Source organism: Salmo trutta, chromosome 36 (genome assembly GCF_901001165.1).
Source record: "Salmo trutta chromosome 36, fSalTru1.1, whole genome shotgun sequence".
NCBI classification, from domain to species: Eukaryota; Metazoa; Chordata; class Actinopteri; order Salmoniformes; family Salmonidae; genus Salmo; species Salmo trutta.
Genome location: NC_042992.1, coordinates 3,097,726 through 3,113,375, shown reverse-complemented (window position 1 = coordinate 3,113,375; position 15,650 = coordinate 3,097,726). Strand labels below are relative to the sequence as shown.

General features: G+C 44.8%; 1 protein-coding gene across 1 annotated transcript in view; it reads left to right on the top strand.

The window, feature by feature from the left end:
* csmd2 (CUB and Sushi multiple domains 2) overlaps positions 1-15,650 on the top strand; it is a 338,221-nt gene that overhangs the window by 33,902 nt on the left and 288,669 nt on the right. Inside the window, exons 7-9 of the mRNA XM_029734626.1 lie at positions 1,178-1,299; positions 9,775-9,878; positions 11,380-11,492. Coding sequence (XP_029590486.1) covers positions 1,178-1,299; positions 9,775-9,878; positions 11,380-11,492 — 339 coding nt within the window. The remainder of the gene's footprint in view (positions 1-1,177; positions 1,300-9,774; positions 9,879-11,379; positions 11,493-15,650) is intronic.

Sequence of the window (15,650 nt, the reverse complement as noted above, 5' to 3'; positions counted from 1 at the left end):
AGGTTGTCTACAGCTCTCGGGGAGGTTTCGTACAGCTCTCAGGGAGGTTTCCTATGGGGACCATAGGGACCATAGAGACAATATGGGTTATAGGGATTTTAGGGACCATAGGGACTATATTGACAATAGGGCTCTTGTGAAAAGCAATGCACTATCTAGGGAATATGGAGCCATTTGGGGTGCGGCCTTGACCTTAAAGTTTGAGATAATCCCCATTGGGCGAAGCTGCCAGCTCAATGTACAACGAGATTGCTGTTTTATTGCATCGTCAACTAATGTGAATTCAATTAGAAGTCATCCAAACATGGAAACACTTCAGTCGATGTCTGGTTAAAACCTAAGTTGAAACAAGACAATTACATATGTTGATGACTTCTTTCAAATGTGATTGAAACAGAAACCAACACTGATGCAGCTTTAATTGATCGGGATGAAGAAAATAGAAACAACATTTACTGATCCAATTGACCTTCTGTTTTCTCTCCAGCTAAGTTGATTTACATATTTAGCAGACGCTCTTATCCAGAGCGACTTACAGTAGTGAATGCATACATTTCATACATTCTTTTTCTCTGTACTGGTCCCCCGTGGGAATCAAACCCACAACCCTGGCGTTGCAAACACCATGCTCTACCAACTGAGCCACACGGGACCTGATTAGCTTATTTTTAATTAAGTCGACAAATCCTTTACTATGGTCTCGATTCTAGTATTCTCAAACAACATTCAATAGTCTTCAGACATGTATGATAGTGCTTCTCTTCAGTGTCTTCTAGGACATTGGGGCTTGAGATGAGACAGGGGTTTAGCTGGTCTGGCTGTCTTCTGTTGTGATGATAGAGGGAAAAAAACAGTTACCTCGCCTGGGGGGTGTTTTATGTTTCTTCTGTCTCAGTCACCATTTATTCAAAGGGTTGCTGTCAATTCTGTTATTTTTTTATTTTTTTAGTCTGTCTGTTTTTTAAGCTGAGACGTGGTTGGCCTTACTGTCCTCTTTGAAACCTTTTTGAACTAACTTTTTTGGGATGATATGTCTGTTTATACATATACTTGTTCTACGACGTAGTTGAATAAGATATTGGACACCTCTGAAGTAGTTCCACGAACGGGTTGGAATAGATCCACTAAACATCAATAAATAAGTAAATAAACATTTTGCTGTTATTTACTCTTTCAGCTCCTATGTGTGGTGGTCAGCTGAGAGGCCCTAACGGTATCATCACATCACCAAACTACCCTGTCCAGTATGACAACAATGCTAACTGCACCTGGGTCATCATCGCTACAGACACCACCAAGGTATGGTATCACATTGCTAATGCTATACGCTAATACTGAAAATGCTGTGTTAATGTTGCTATGCTATACTATGCTATACTATGCTAATACAGTACAGTACAGAACTGACATGCTAATATGCTATATGCTAATATTGACTACTTCATGTTAATGTTGCTATGCTATGCTACTATTTACAACACTCTTACATTATAATATGGAAATGCTATATGCAAATATTGGATACTTAATGGTAATGCTATGCTAGCTACGCTAATACTTACTACTGTTTATGTTGCTACTTGTTTGCTTCTCACAACTAAGCTAAATGCTAGTTGTGCTATCAAAACCTGTTAAGATCATATGGTTTAATTGAAATGTACAGCACTTGGAATCAATAATGTGTCTCCAAACCATCCCTATAATATGTCTCCAAACCATCCCTTTAATATGTAACCAAACCATCACTATAATATGTCTCCAAAACATCCCTTTAATATGTAACCAAACCATCCCTTTAATATGTCTCCAAACCATCCCTTTAATATGTCTCCAAACCATCCCTTTAATATGTCTCCAAACCATCCCTGTAATATGTCTCCAAACCATCCTTATAATATGTCTCCAAACCATCCCTGTAATGTCTCCAAACCATCCCTGTAATATGTCTCCAAACCATCCCTGTAATATGTCTCCAAACCATCCCTGTAATATGTCTCCAAACCATCCCTGTAATATGTCTCCAAACCATCCCTATAATATGTCTCCAAACCATCCCTATAATATGTCTCCAAACCATCCCTATAATATGTCTCCAAACCATCCCTTTAATATGTCTCCAAACCATCCCTTTAATATGTCTCCAAACCATCCCTTTAATATGTCTCCAAACCATCCCTTTAATATGTATCCAAACCATCCCTATAATATGTCTCCAAACCATCCCGTTAATATGTCTCCAAACCATCCCTTTAATGTCTGCAAACCATCCCTTTAATATGTATCCAAACCATCCCTATAATATGTCTCCAAACCATCCCTATAATATGTCTCCAAACCATCCCTTTAATATGTTTTCAAACCATCCCTATAATATGTCTCCAAACCATCCCTTTAATATGTCTCCAAACCATCCCTTTAATACGTCTCCAAACCATCCCTTTAATACGTCTCCAAACCATCCCTTTAATATGTCTGCAAACCATCCCTTTAATATGTCTCCAAACCATCCCTTTAATATGTATCCAAACCATCCCTTTAATATGTCTCCAAACCATCCCTTTAATATGTCTCCAAACCATCCCTATAATATGTCTCCAAACCATCCCTATAATATGTCTCCAAACCATCCCTATAATATGTCTCCAAAACATCCCTTTAATATGTCCCTAAACCATCCCTATAATATGTCTCCAAACCATCCCTATAATATGTCTCCAAACCATCCCTTTAATATGTCTCCAAACCATCCCTTTAATGTCTCCAAACCATCCCTTTAATATGTATCCAAACTATCCCTATAATATGTCTCCAAACCATCCCTATAATATGTCTCCAAACCATCCCTTTAATTTGTATTCAAACCATCCCTATAATATGTCTCCAAACCATCCCTTTAATATGTCTCCAAACCATCCCTTTAATATGTCTCCAAACCATCCCTTTAATATGTCTCCAAACCATCCCTTTAATATGTCTCCAAACTATCCCTTTAATATGTCTCCAAACCATCCCTATAATATGTCTCCAAACCATCCCTATAATATGTCTCCAAACCATCCCTATAATATGTCTCCAAACCATCCCTATAATATATCTCCAAACCATCCCTTTAATATGTCCCCAAACCATCCCTTTAATATGTCCCCAAACCATCCCTTTAATATGTCTCCAAACCATCCCTATAATATGCATCCAAACCATCCCTATAATATGTCTCCAAACCATCCCTTTAATATGTCCCCAAACCATCCCTATAATATGTCCCCAAACCATCCCTATAATATGCCATCATAGGTCTAGATTATATGTATTAATCATATAGAGAAGCTGTTACAGATGATTTATATATTGATCAGATAGAGAGCCTGTTACATGTAGGTCTAGATTATATATGTATTGATCATATAGAAAAGCTGTTACAGATGTTTTATAGATTACATTTAAGTCATTTAGCAGACGCTCTTATCCAGAGCGACTTACAGTAGTGAATGCATAAATTTCATACATATTTTTTTCCCATACTGGTCCCCCGTGGGAATCGAACCCACAACCCTGGTGTTGCAAACACCATGCTCTACCAACTGAGCCACACGGGACCGTGTGTTGATCATATAGAAGCATCAACTCCAAAACTGTTGCACGTGTTCCAAGAACCACTGACTCACTGCATGTTTCTATTATCAAGACACCTGCTGCTAACTCTTAACTGGTTAGGAGACAGCTCATGAGGTAAACTTGGTGGGAATCTTATGACAAAATATTTTATTTTATTTTTTACACATAAGAGTAGGAGTAAAATGTCTCTATTGTCAGCACTTACGACTAATTGTCTACTCTGAGACGCTTTGTGGATACCTGGCCCAGACCTGCTTTTCCTGTTACGCGCCATGTGTAACAACACACAGAGATAGCACTGTGGCTGTATTGGACTAGTCAAATCAAAATCAAATCAAATGTATTTATATAGCCCTTCTTACATCAGCTGATATCTCAAAGTGCTGTACAGAAACCCAGCCTAAAACCCCAAACAGGAAGTAATGCAGGTGTAGAAGCACGGTGGCTAGGAAAAACTCCCTAGAAAGGCCAAAACCTAGAGAGGAACCAGGCTATGAGGGGTGGCCAGTCCTCTTCTGGCTGTGCCGGGTGGAGATTATAACAGCACATGGCCAAGATGTTCAAATGTTCATAAATGACTAGCAGGGTCAAATAATAATAATCATAGTAGTTGTCGAGGGTGCAACAAGTCAGCAACTCAAGAGTAAGTGTCAGTTGGCTTTTTCATAACCGATCTTTGAGATAGTCAGATACATTGTCCTGCAAAAGAGCTGGTACAATGTCCTGCAAAAGAGCTGGTACAATGTCCTGCAAAAGAGCTGGTACAATGTCCTTCAAAGGAGCTTGTACAATGTCCTGCAAAGGAGCTTGTACAATGTCCTGCAAAGGAGCTTGTACAATGTCCTGCAAAGGAGCTTGTACAATGTCCTGCAAAGGAGCTTGTACAATGTGCTGCAAAAGAGCTTGTACAATGTCCTGCAAAGGAGCTTGTACAATGTCCTGCAAAGGAGCTGGTGCAATGTCCTGCAAATGAGCTGGTACAATGTCCTGCAAAAGAGCTGGTACAATGTCCTGCAAAGGAGCTTGTAAGTAGTAGGAGAAGAAGGATAGATAAAATGAATCAGCCAGATAGGACTCCACCAACAGAAAGATAGATTAAAAAGCATCTGTGGTGAGGGAGAGGAAGAAGACAGGAGACAGATGGAGAGCTATTTAGACAAGAGGATATCATAAGAGAGACTTAACCACTGTTACAGAGATGACTTCAGAGGTTCAAGGCCACAGTGCTAACAAATGTCTTCCTCTGAGCTCAAACAAATGTTTTTACATATCTGTTCACTTAGCATTGTGGATGAGTCAGGAACATAGTATGAGGAGGGAGAGAGGAGGAGCGGGAGGAAGAGGAGAGGGACGAGAGGGAGGAGAGAGGAGGAAGAAGGAGAGGAAGGAGGAGGATGAGGGAGGAGGAGAGGTGGGATGAGGGAGGAGGAGAGCAGGGAGGAAGAGGGAGGAGGAGGAGAGGTAGGAGGAGAGGTAGGATGAGGGAGGAGAGGGAGTTAGAGAGGGTGACTCACACATAAAGTGACAAAGTGCACGCATACAGTAGACACACACACACCCTTGGGTACACTCCACTGGGCTCTGGCTAGAGTCACAGGGTTTGAGCCAGACAGTGGTACTTTAGCCTGTCTGTCGCTCTGCGTCCTGACCAGATGAAGATGGAGCGAATCTGTTGTTTCTCAGTAGAGACTAAAGATAGTGTTCTATATCTGCTTGGCCCTATTTACCTCCAAACCACACACACACACACACACACACACACACACCGTCACGCCTCCACATGCAGCCAGAGAAAACATTACTGTAGTTTAGAAAGGAGTCTGTATGTGCATCCCAAATAGAAATATATACCCTATTGGCACTACATTTGACTATGGCCCATAATGTCCCTGGTCTAAAGCAGTGCATTATGTAGGGAATAGTGGCTGTTTAGGACTCAGCCCTGAGATACTGGCCATTTAGGACTCAACCTGAGATAGTGGCCATTTTAGGACCTAACCTGAGAAAGTGGCCATTTACATAAATTCAGTGAAACGCGCACTAACACAGCATTGACTTTCCATAATTTTGGCCGGCTAATAACCTAACCACCAATCAAGCAACATTCTGCACTAAACGTTCAAATGATGTTGCTGCAGGATTCTTTTCTATGACAATACTGGTGAATTTAAATCCTACACCTGTATGTTTGTTTGTAGGATGAAACTGCATTTTATCTGGTGATCTGACCCACAACAGCCTTCTCTATCTATCTCTGTCTCTCTCTCTCTCTCTCTATCTCTCTCTCTCTCTCTCTGTCTCTCTCTCTGTCTCTCTGTCTGTCTGTCTCTCTCTCTATCTCTCTCAGTCTCTGTCTCAGTCTCTGTCTCAGTCTCTCTCTCTCTGTCTCTCTCTCTCTCAGTCTCTCTCTCTCTCTCTCTCTCTCTCTCTCTCTCTCTCTCTCTCTCTCTCTCTCTCTCTCTCTCTCTCTCTCCCCACTCCTGGCAATTTACATTAGTGAGTATGTTTACCATCGGACAGAATGTAATTAGCATTTTAATAAACTTTTTCACGTGGCCTCTGCACTCCCAGCACAGAAAACATTAAGAATGTGACTGCCGATGTGAAATGGAAGACTAGACAGCACTTGGCCTTTTCCTTATTTTTTTTATAAGATGTTTATTTCCATTTACTTCCCATGTTTTTTCCTTCTTCATCCTTATTTACTGACTTTATTCACGTTCATTCCCAAGATACAATCTAAATGTATCATTTATCTCTTATTCAACTCATCCTTCATTTTCTTGTGGGTAGGGAACATTTTATGTTTTATCTCTCTATCTACCTCTCTCTCTCTACCTCTCTCTCTCTACCTCTCTCTCTACCTCTCTCTCTCTACCTCTCTCTCTACCTCTCTCTCTCTCTACCTCTCTCTCTCTACCTCTCTCTCTCTACCTCTCTCTCTCTCTACCTCTCTCTCTCTACCTCTCTCTCTCTACCTCTCTCTACCTCTCTCTCTCTACCTCTCTCTCTCTACCTCTCTCTCTCTACCTCTCTCTCTCTCTACCTCTCTCTCTCTCTACCTCTCTCTCTCTCTACCTCTCTCTCTTTCTACCTCTCTCTACCTCTCTCTACCTCTCTCTACCTCTCTCTACCTCTCTCTCTCTCTCTCTCTACCTCTCTCTCTCTTTATCTACCCCTCTCTCTCTTTATCTACCCCTCTCTCTCTCTATCTACCCCTCTCTCTCTCTATCTACCCCTCTCTCTCTCTATCTACCCCTCTCTCTCTCTATCTACCCCCTCTCTCTCTCTATCTACCCCTCTCTCTCTCTCTATCTACCCCTCTCTCTCTCTCTACCTCTCCTCTCTATCTACCTCTCTCTCTCTATCTACCTCTCTCTCTCTATCTACCTCTCTCTCTCTATCTACCTCTCTCTCTCTATCTACCTCTCTCTATCTACCTCTCTCTTTCTCTCTCTCTCTCTCTCCATCATTCTCCCTCCCGGGGCATAATAATGAGCTTAGTTTGAGTAGATCTCTTTCCTGGGTAGAAAAACTAATGCATAAATCCACCCTCACACGTACTCAGTTTTTTTGATGGATATGTTCACCTTGTGACTCTGCTCTATCCTCCTCAGTCACTTACAGTCACAGTAAGTCACTGGAAATGGTCCACAATGGGATTGAATTGAGTTATTGACTCCCTGTACTGATTCTGAGGGTTTTATCACCAGGAAGTATCATCTAGATTCAGCTGCGGGACGATTATTTCGTGAGCAGATGGTCAGTGGGCCGAAACATCATTACAAATAATTTGTAGACTGCAGACACTCTGCAAGAAGCCCAAACATATATATAATATTACAATAAAACATAATCATTTCAAACTTTGATTACTTTTCTATTACGATCATATATCTCTCTATTATACGTGGGAATATTTTGGAACAGATTTCCAAAATTAAAATGACTTGGAGCTGATTTCCTGACAAGGATTTTCCTCAACAATTGAAAAATCAATAAAAACATTTATAAAAGTGTATAATCCACAACTAAATCCACATAAAGAAAAAAATACAATTCTGTCAGAAAATGTAGGAGGCTAAATGAAATGGGCTGCCAGATGAGGGAACACTGCTTTATTACCTACTGTATCCAGTGAACTCATTCTGACCGTAGCTCTATGTGGATCTAGTAGTGGACTACAAAGGGAATACGGTTCCATTTGGAATGTAGAGAGATGAAGAGGGGTAGAGGGATGGAATGAAGGAGGAACGGAGGGGTAGAGGTAGGGATGGATGATGGGATGGAGGGATGGAGGGATGGAGGGATAGAGGGGTAGAGGGATGGAGGGGTAGAGGGAGGTATGGATGGAGGGATGGAGGGATAGAGGGATAGAGGGGTAGAGGGAGGTATGGATAGAGGGATAGAGGGATAGAGGGGTAGAGGGAGGTATGGATAGAGGGATAGAGGGATAGAGGGGTTGAGGGGTAGAGGGGTAGAGGGAGGTATGGATAGAGGGATAGAGGGATAGAGGGGTAGAGGGAGGTCTGGATGGAGGGATGGATGGAGGGAGGGAGGGAGGGAGGGAGGGAGGGATGGAGGGAGGGATGGATGGAGGGATGGATGAAGGGATGGAGGGATAGAGGGGTGGAGGGGTAGAGGGAGGTATGGATGGAGGGATAGAGGGATAGAGGCGTAGAGGGAGGGAGGGAGGGAGGGAGGGAGGGAGGGAGGGAGGGAGGGAGGGAGGGAGGGAGGGAGGGAGGGAGGGATGGATGGATGGAGGGATGGATGAAGGGATGGAGGGATAGAGGAATGTAATGATGGAGGAACGGAGGGATAGAGGGGTAGAGGGAGGTATGGATGGAGGGATAGAGGGATAGAGGGAGGTATGGATGGAGGGATAGAGGGATAGGGATAGAGGGGTAGAGGGAGGTATGGATGGAGGGATGGAGGGATGTAATGATGGAGGAACGGAGGGATAGAGGGGTAGAGGGAGGTATGGATGGAGGGATAGAGGAATGTAATGACGGAGGAACGGAGGGATAGAGGGGTAGAGGATAGAGGGGTAGAGGATAGAGGGGTAGAGGATAGAGGGGTAGAGGATAGAGGTGTAGAGGATAGAGGTGTAGAGGATAGAGGGGTAGAGGATAGAGGGGTAGAGGGGTAGAGGGGTAGAGGGGTAGAGGATAGAGGGGTAGAGGATAGAGGGGTAGAGGATAGAGGGGTAGAGGATAGAGGGGTAGAGGATAGAGGGGTAGAGGGGTAGAGGGGTAGAGGATAGAGGGGTAGAGGATAGAGGGGTAGAGGATAGAGGGGTAGAGGATAGAGGTGTAGAGGATAGAGGTGTAGAGGGAGGTATGGATAGAGGGATAGAGGGGTAGAGGGAGGTATGGATGGAGGGAGGTATGGATGGAGGGATAGAGGAATGTAATGACAGAGGACCGGAGGGATAGAGGGGTAGAGGATAGAAGGATAGAGGGGTAGAGGATAGAGGTGTAGAGGATAGAGGGGTAGAGGATAGAGGGGTAGAGGATAGAGGGGTAGAGGATAGAGGGGTAGAGGATAGAGGGGTAGAGGGGTAGAGGATAGAGGGGTAGAGGATAGAGGGGTAGAGGATAGAGGGGTAGAGGATAGAGGTGTAGAGGATAGAGGGGTAGAGGATAGAGGGGTAGAGGGGTAGAGGGGTAGAGGGGTAGAGGGGTAGAGGATAGAGGTGTAGAGGGGTAGAGGATAGAGGTGTAGAGGATAGAGGGGTAGAGGATAGAGGTGTAGAGGATAGAGGTGTAGAGGATAGAGGGGTAGAGGATAGAGGGGTAGAGGATAGAGGGGTAGAGGATAGAGGTGTAGAGGATAGAGGGGTAGAGGGGTAGAGGGAGGTATGGATGGAGGGATTGAGGGGTAGAGGGGTAGAGGGAGGTATGGATGGAGGGATAGAGGGATAGAGGGGTAGAGGGAGGTATGGATGGAGGGATAGAGGGGTAGAGGATAGAGGGGTAGAGGGATAGAGGGAGGTATGGATGGAGGGATAGAGGCATAGAGGAAGGTATGGATGATGTGATGAGGGTTAAAAAGTAATAGACTGAATTACATATTTATGGAACCACTTAACCCTCTCATATTTTTGTTCTGTTATTTTGTTCATCGCATTCTGACGTTGTCTGTCCTGTTGCCTAGGTGATAAAGCTGACCTTTGAGGACTTTGACCTGGAGCGTGGTTACGACACATTAACGGTTGGAGATGGAGCCGTGGTCGGAGACCAGAAGACCGTCTTTCACGTGTGAGTTCCTTCAGCCTCTCATCCACCTCTGCTATTTGTCTTATTCATTTCTTTTCTCACATTTTTCACGAGTTCTTGTGAGTTCACCCGCCCGTGCTCTGTTCCTCCCTCGATTTGTCTCGCTTTCCACCCACCTCTCTCTCTCTCTCTCTTTCACTCGATTTCTCTCTCTCACTCTCTTTCCTCCCCCACTCACCCTCTCTCTCTCTCTCTCTCCCCTCTTTCCTCTCCCACTCATCCACCCACTCTCTCTCTGTCTCTGTCTCTCTCGCTCGCTCTCTCTCTCTCCCTCTCTTTCCTCTCCCACTCATCCACCCACTCATCTACCCACTCCCTCTCTCTCTCTCTCTCTCTCTCTCTCTTCCCTATTTCCTCCCCCACTCATCCACCCACTCTCTCTCTCTCTCTTTCACTCTCTCTCTCTCTCTCTCTCTCTCTCTCTCTCTCTCTCTCTCTCTCTCTCTCTCAATTCCATGAAACTCTCTCTTGCCATCTATATCTTACATTCCCTCTTTCTCTATCCCTCCTTACCTCCACACTCCCTCCATTATCCCTCTTTTTTCTCTCCGTCCCTCTATTTCTGCCCATTTCATCACGTCTAGGGGAAGTAGTGTATGAAAGATAGATCCACTGCCACGTTGACAATCACTGCTCCCCTCAATGTTAAAACAAGATCACGGCCGTTCTCTGTGCCGCATCGCGTTGCATATTGATGCGTCCTAATGGAGTTTGCTGCACCAGATGCTCAGTAACGTTTCACTTAGATGTTGCTATTAATTGTGCTGAAAATGTATGGCCTTAATAAAGTTTTATAGATCAATTTGTATGTGGTGCTGCTTCTGGTGGTTGTGGGAGGGGAGGCGGGACAGAGGGGGGAAAGTGGGGAGAGAGGGAGGAGAGAGGAGAGAGCGAGGGGAGAGAGGGAGGAGAGATGGGGGAGAGATGGAGGAGAGATGTGGAGGGAGGGAGAGAGGGAGAAGCGAGGGGTGAGAGAGCGAGGAGGGAATGGGGAGAGAGGGGGAGCGAGGGAGGAAAGAGAGGGAGGAGAAAGGGAGGGAGGAGAGAGAGGGAGGAGAAAGGGAGGGAGGAGAGAGTGGAGGGAGAGAGGACAAAGGGAGGGAGGAGAGAGAGAGTGGAGGGAGAGGGGGGAGAGTGGAGGGAGAGGGGGGAGAGGGAGGAGAGAGGGGAGAGAGGGAGGAGAGTGAGTAGAGAGGGGGGAAAGGGAGGAGATTTGGGGAGTGTGGGAGGAGAGAGGGGGAGAGGGGGAGTGGAGAGGGGGAAGAGAGAGGGGGAGAGATGGGAGAGAGAGGGAGAAGAGAGATGGTGGAGAGAGGGAGGAGAGAGGGGAGAGAGGGGGAGAGATGGGAGAGAGAGGGAGAAGAGAGATGGTGGAGAGAGGGAGGAGGGTGAGGGATGCCTTTGGATTAGGTGTGCTCTCACACTCAAAAGTTACAGCTCAAACACACAAATACAAACCCATCTCCACCCCTGTCCGCTGCAGCCTGTCAGGGACCACCACTCCAGACCTGGTGGTCAGCACCAGTCATCAGATGTGGCTCAACTTCAAGACTGACGACACCAGTGGATCTCTGGGCTTCAAGGTGTCTTATGAAGGTGAGTTCTCTCCCGATCTGATGGTTTGGGTTTTTCTCAGGTATGAAATATACTTTACCCCATCTTTATCTTTCACTCTACTTCTCATCTTCACAGACTGTGACAAGTGTGTTTGTGTGTGTGTGTTTGTGTGTGTGTGTGTGTGTATACTGTGTGTGTGTGTGTGTGTGTGTGTGTAGACTCTATGTGTGTCTGTTCAAGGCAAATAAATGATTTTCCTGTATTTATAGTCATTTCTTAGAGGCTGGAATAACAATGAATTTATTTTGTATTATGATAATGTCATTTTATCTAGTACTTCCTGTATATAGCTCCACATTGATCTGGTACTTCCTGTATATAACTCCACATTGATCTGGTACTTCCTGTATATAGCTCCACATTGATCTGGTACTCCCTGTATATAGCTCCACATTGATCTGGTACTTCCTGTATATAGCTCCACATTGCTCTGGTACTTCCTGTATATAGCTCCACATTGATCTGGTACTTCCTGTATATAGCTCCACATTGATCTGGTACTTCCTGTATATAGCTCCACATTGATCTGGTACTCCCTGTATATAGCTCCACATTGATCTGGTACTCCCTGTATATAGCTCCACATTGATCTGGTACTCCCTGTATATAGCTCCACATTGATCTGGTACTTCCTGTATATAGATCCACATTGATCTGGTACTCCCTGTATATAGCTCCACATTGATCTGGTACTTCCTGTATATAGCTCCACATTGATCTGGTACTGGTACTCCCTGTATATAGCTCCACATTGATCTGGTACTGGTACTCCCTGTATATAGCTCCACATTGATCTGGTACTTCCTGTATATAGCTCCACATTGATCTGGTACTTCCTGTATATAGCTCCACATTGATCTGGTACTTCCTGTATATAGCTCCACATTGATCTGGTACTCCCTGTATATAGCTCCACATTGATCTGGTACTCCCTGTATATAGCTCCACATTGATCTGGTACTCCCTGTATATAGCTCCACATTGATCTGGTACTTCCTGTATATAGATCCACATTGATCTGGTACTCCCTGTATATAGCTCCACATTGATCTGGTACTGGTACTTCCTGTATATAGCTCCACATTGATCTGGTACTTCCTGTATATAGCTCCACATTGATCTGGTACTGGTACTCCCTGTATATAGCTCCACATTGATCTGGTACTTCCTGTATATAGCTCCACATTGATCTGGTACTCCCTGTATATAGCTCCACATTGATCTGGTACTTCCCTGTATATAGCTCCACATTGATCTGGTACTTCCTGTATATAGCTCCACATTGATCTGGTACTCCCTGTATATAGCTCCACATTGATCTGGTACTCCCTGTATATAGCTCCACATTGATCTGGTACTTCCTGTATATAGCTCCACATTGATCTGGTACTTCCTGTATATAGCTCCACATTGATCTGGTTGTGGTACTTCCTGTATGTAGCTCCACATTGATCTAGTACTCCCTGTATATAGCTCCACATTGATCTGGTACTCCCTGTATATAGCTCCACATTGATCTGGTACTTCCTGTATATAGCTCCACATTGATCTGGTACTTCCTGTATATAGCTCCACATTGATCTGGTTGTGGTACTTCCTGTATGTAGCTCCACATTGATCTGGTACTGGTACTCCCTGTGTATACTGTAGCTCCAAATTGATGACTCATTGATGACCCTGACTCACCTATTGTTGCTCTTTTGACCCTATGATCACTCGGCTACAGAGCTGATGCCCCATGGACTGTTTTGTTTACCTGCCCCAGCCTTGAACTCATCTCCTGTATGTACCTAACTGACCCGCTATGCCCATTCATCGCCATTTACCCGTTGTTATCTTAGCTCTCCTGATCAACACCTGTAATTTCTTTATGTTCTTATTGTTCTATTTCACTGTAGAGCCCTCAGTCCTGCTCAACATGCCTTAGAAAGCTCTTTCGTCCCACCCCACACACATGCAGAGACCTCACCTCTGTTAACTCATGCCTCGAGAGACGAAACCTCTCTCATCGTCACCCAACGTGTACGTTTACCTCCACTGTACTCACATCCTACCATACCTTTGTCTGTACATTATGCATTGAATCTATTCTACCATGCCCAGAAATCTGCTCTTTTAACTCTCTGTTCCGATCTCACTAGACGACCAGTTCTTATAGCCTTTAGCCGTACCCTTAACCTACTCCTCCTCTGATCCTCTGGTAATGTAGAGCTTAACCCAGACCCTGTAGCCCCCAGTACTACACCTATTCCCCAGGCGCTCTCATTTGTTGACTTCTGTAACTGTAAAAGCCTTGGTTTCATGCATGTTAACATCAGAAGCCTCCTCCCTAAGTTTGTTTTATTCACCACTTTAGCACACTCCACCAACCCTGATGTTCTAGCCGTGTCTGAATCCTGGCTTAGGAAGGTCACCAAAAATTCTGGAATCTCCATCCCCAACTACAGCATGGGTGGAATTGCAATCTACTGCAGAGATAGCCTGCAGAGTTCTGTCATGCTATCCAGGTCTGTGCCCAAACAGTTCGAACTTCTACTTTTAAGAATCCACCTTTGTAGAAACAAAGTCTCTCACTGTTGCCACTTGTTACAGACCCCCCTTAGCCCCCAGCTGTGCCCTGGACACCATATGTGAATTAATCGCTCCCCATTTTTCTTCAGAGTTTGTATTGTTAGGTGACCTAAACTGGGATATGCTTAACACCCCGGCCATCCTACAATCTAAGCTAGATGCCCTTAATCTCACACAAATTATCATGGAACCTACCAGGTACAACCCTAAATCCGTAAACACGGGCACCCTCATAGATATCATCCAACCTGCCCTCTAAATACACCTCTACTGTCTTCAACCAGGATCTCAGCGATCACTGCCTCATTGCCTGCGTCCGTAATGGGTCCGTGGTCAAACGACCATGTCTCGTAAGTGTAAAACGCACCCTAAAACACTCCAGCGATCAGGCCTTTCTAATCAACCTGGCCAGGGGTTTCCTGGAAGGATATTGACCTCATTCCGTCAGTAGACTATGCCTGGTTATTCTTTGAAAGTGCTTTCCTCACCATCTTAAATAAACATGCCCCATTCAAGAATTTAGAACCAGGAACAGATATAGCCCTTGGTTCTCTCCAGACCTGACTGCCCTTAACCAACACAAAAACATCCTGTGGCGTACAGCATTAGCATCGAATATCCCCCGCGATATGCAACTTTTCAGGGAAGTTAGGAACCAATATACACAGGCAGTTAGGAAAGCAAAGGCTAGCTTTTTCAAACAGAAATCTGCATCCTGTAGCATAAACTCCAAAAAGTTCTGGGGCACTGTAAAGTCCATGGAGAATAAGAGCACCTCCTCCCAGCTGCCCACTGCACTGATGCTAGGAAACACTGTCACCACCGATAAATCTACGTTAATCGAGAATTTCAATAAGCATTTTTCTACGGCTGGCCATGCTTTCCACCTGACTACCCCAACAGCGGTCAACAGCACTGCAACCCCACAGGAACTTTCCCAAGTCTCCCCCATTTTTTCTTCACCCAAATACAGATAGCTGATGTTCTGAAAGGGCTGCAAAATCTGGACCCCTACAAATCAGCCGGGCTAGACAATCTGGACCCTCTCTTTCTAAAATTATTAGCCGCAATTGTTGCAACCCCTATTACTAGCCTGTTCAACCTCTCTTTCGTATCGTCTGAGATCCCTAAAGATTGGAAAGCTGCCGCGGTCATTCCCCTCTTCAAAGGGGGAGACACTCTAGACTCAAACTGTTACAGGCCTATATCTATCCTACCCTGCCTTTCTAAAGTCTTCGAAAGCCAAGTGAACAAACAGATCACCAATCATTTCGAATCCCACCGTACCTTCTCCGCTATGCAATCTGGTTTCCAAGCTGGTCATGGGTGCACCTCAGCCACGCTCAAGGTCCTAAACGATATCATAACCGCCATTGATAAAAGACAATACTGTGCAGCCGTCTTCATCGACCTGGCCAAGGCTTTCGACTGTCAATCACCGCATTCTTATCGGCAGACTCAACAGCCTTGGTTTCTCAAATGATTGCCTCGCCTTGTTCAGCAACTACTTCTCAGACAGAGTTCAGTCTTTCAAATCGGAGTGCCTGTTGTCCGTACTTCTGGCAG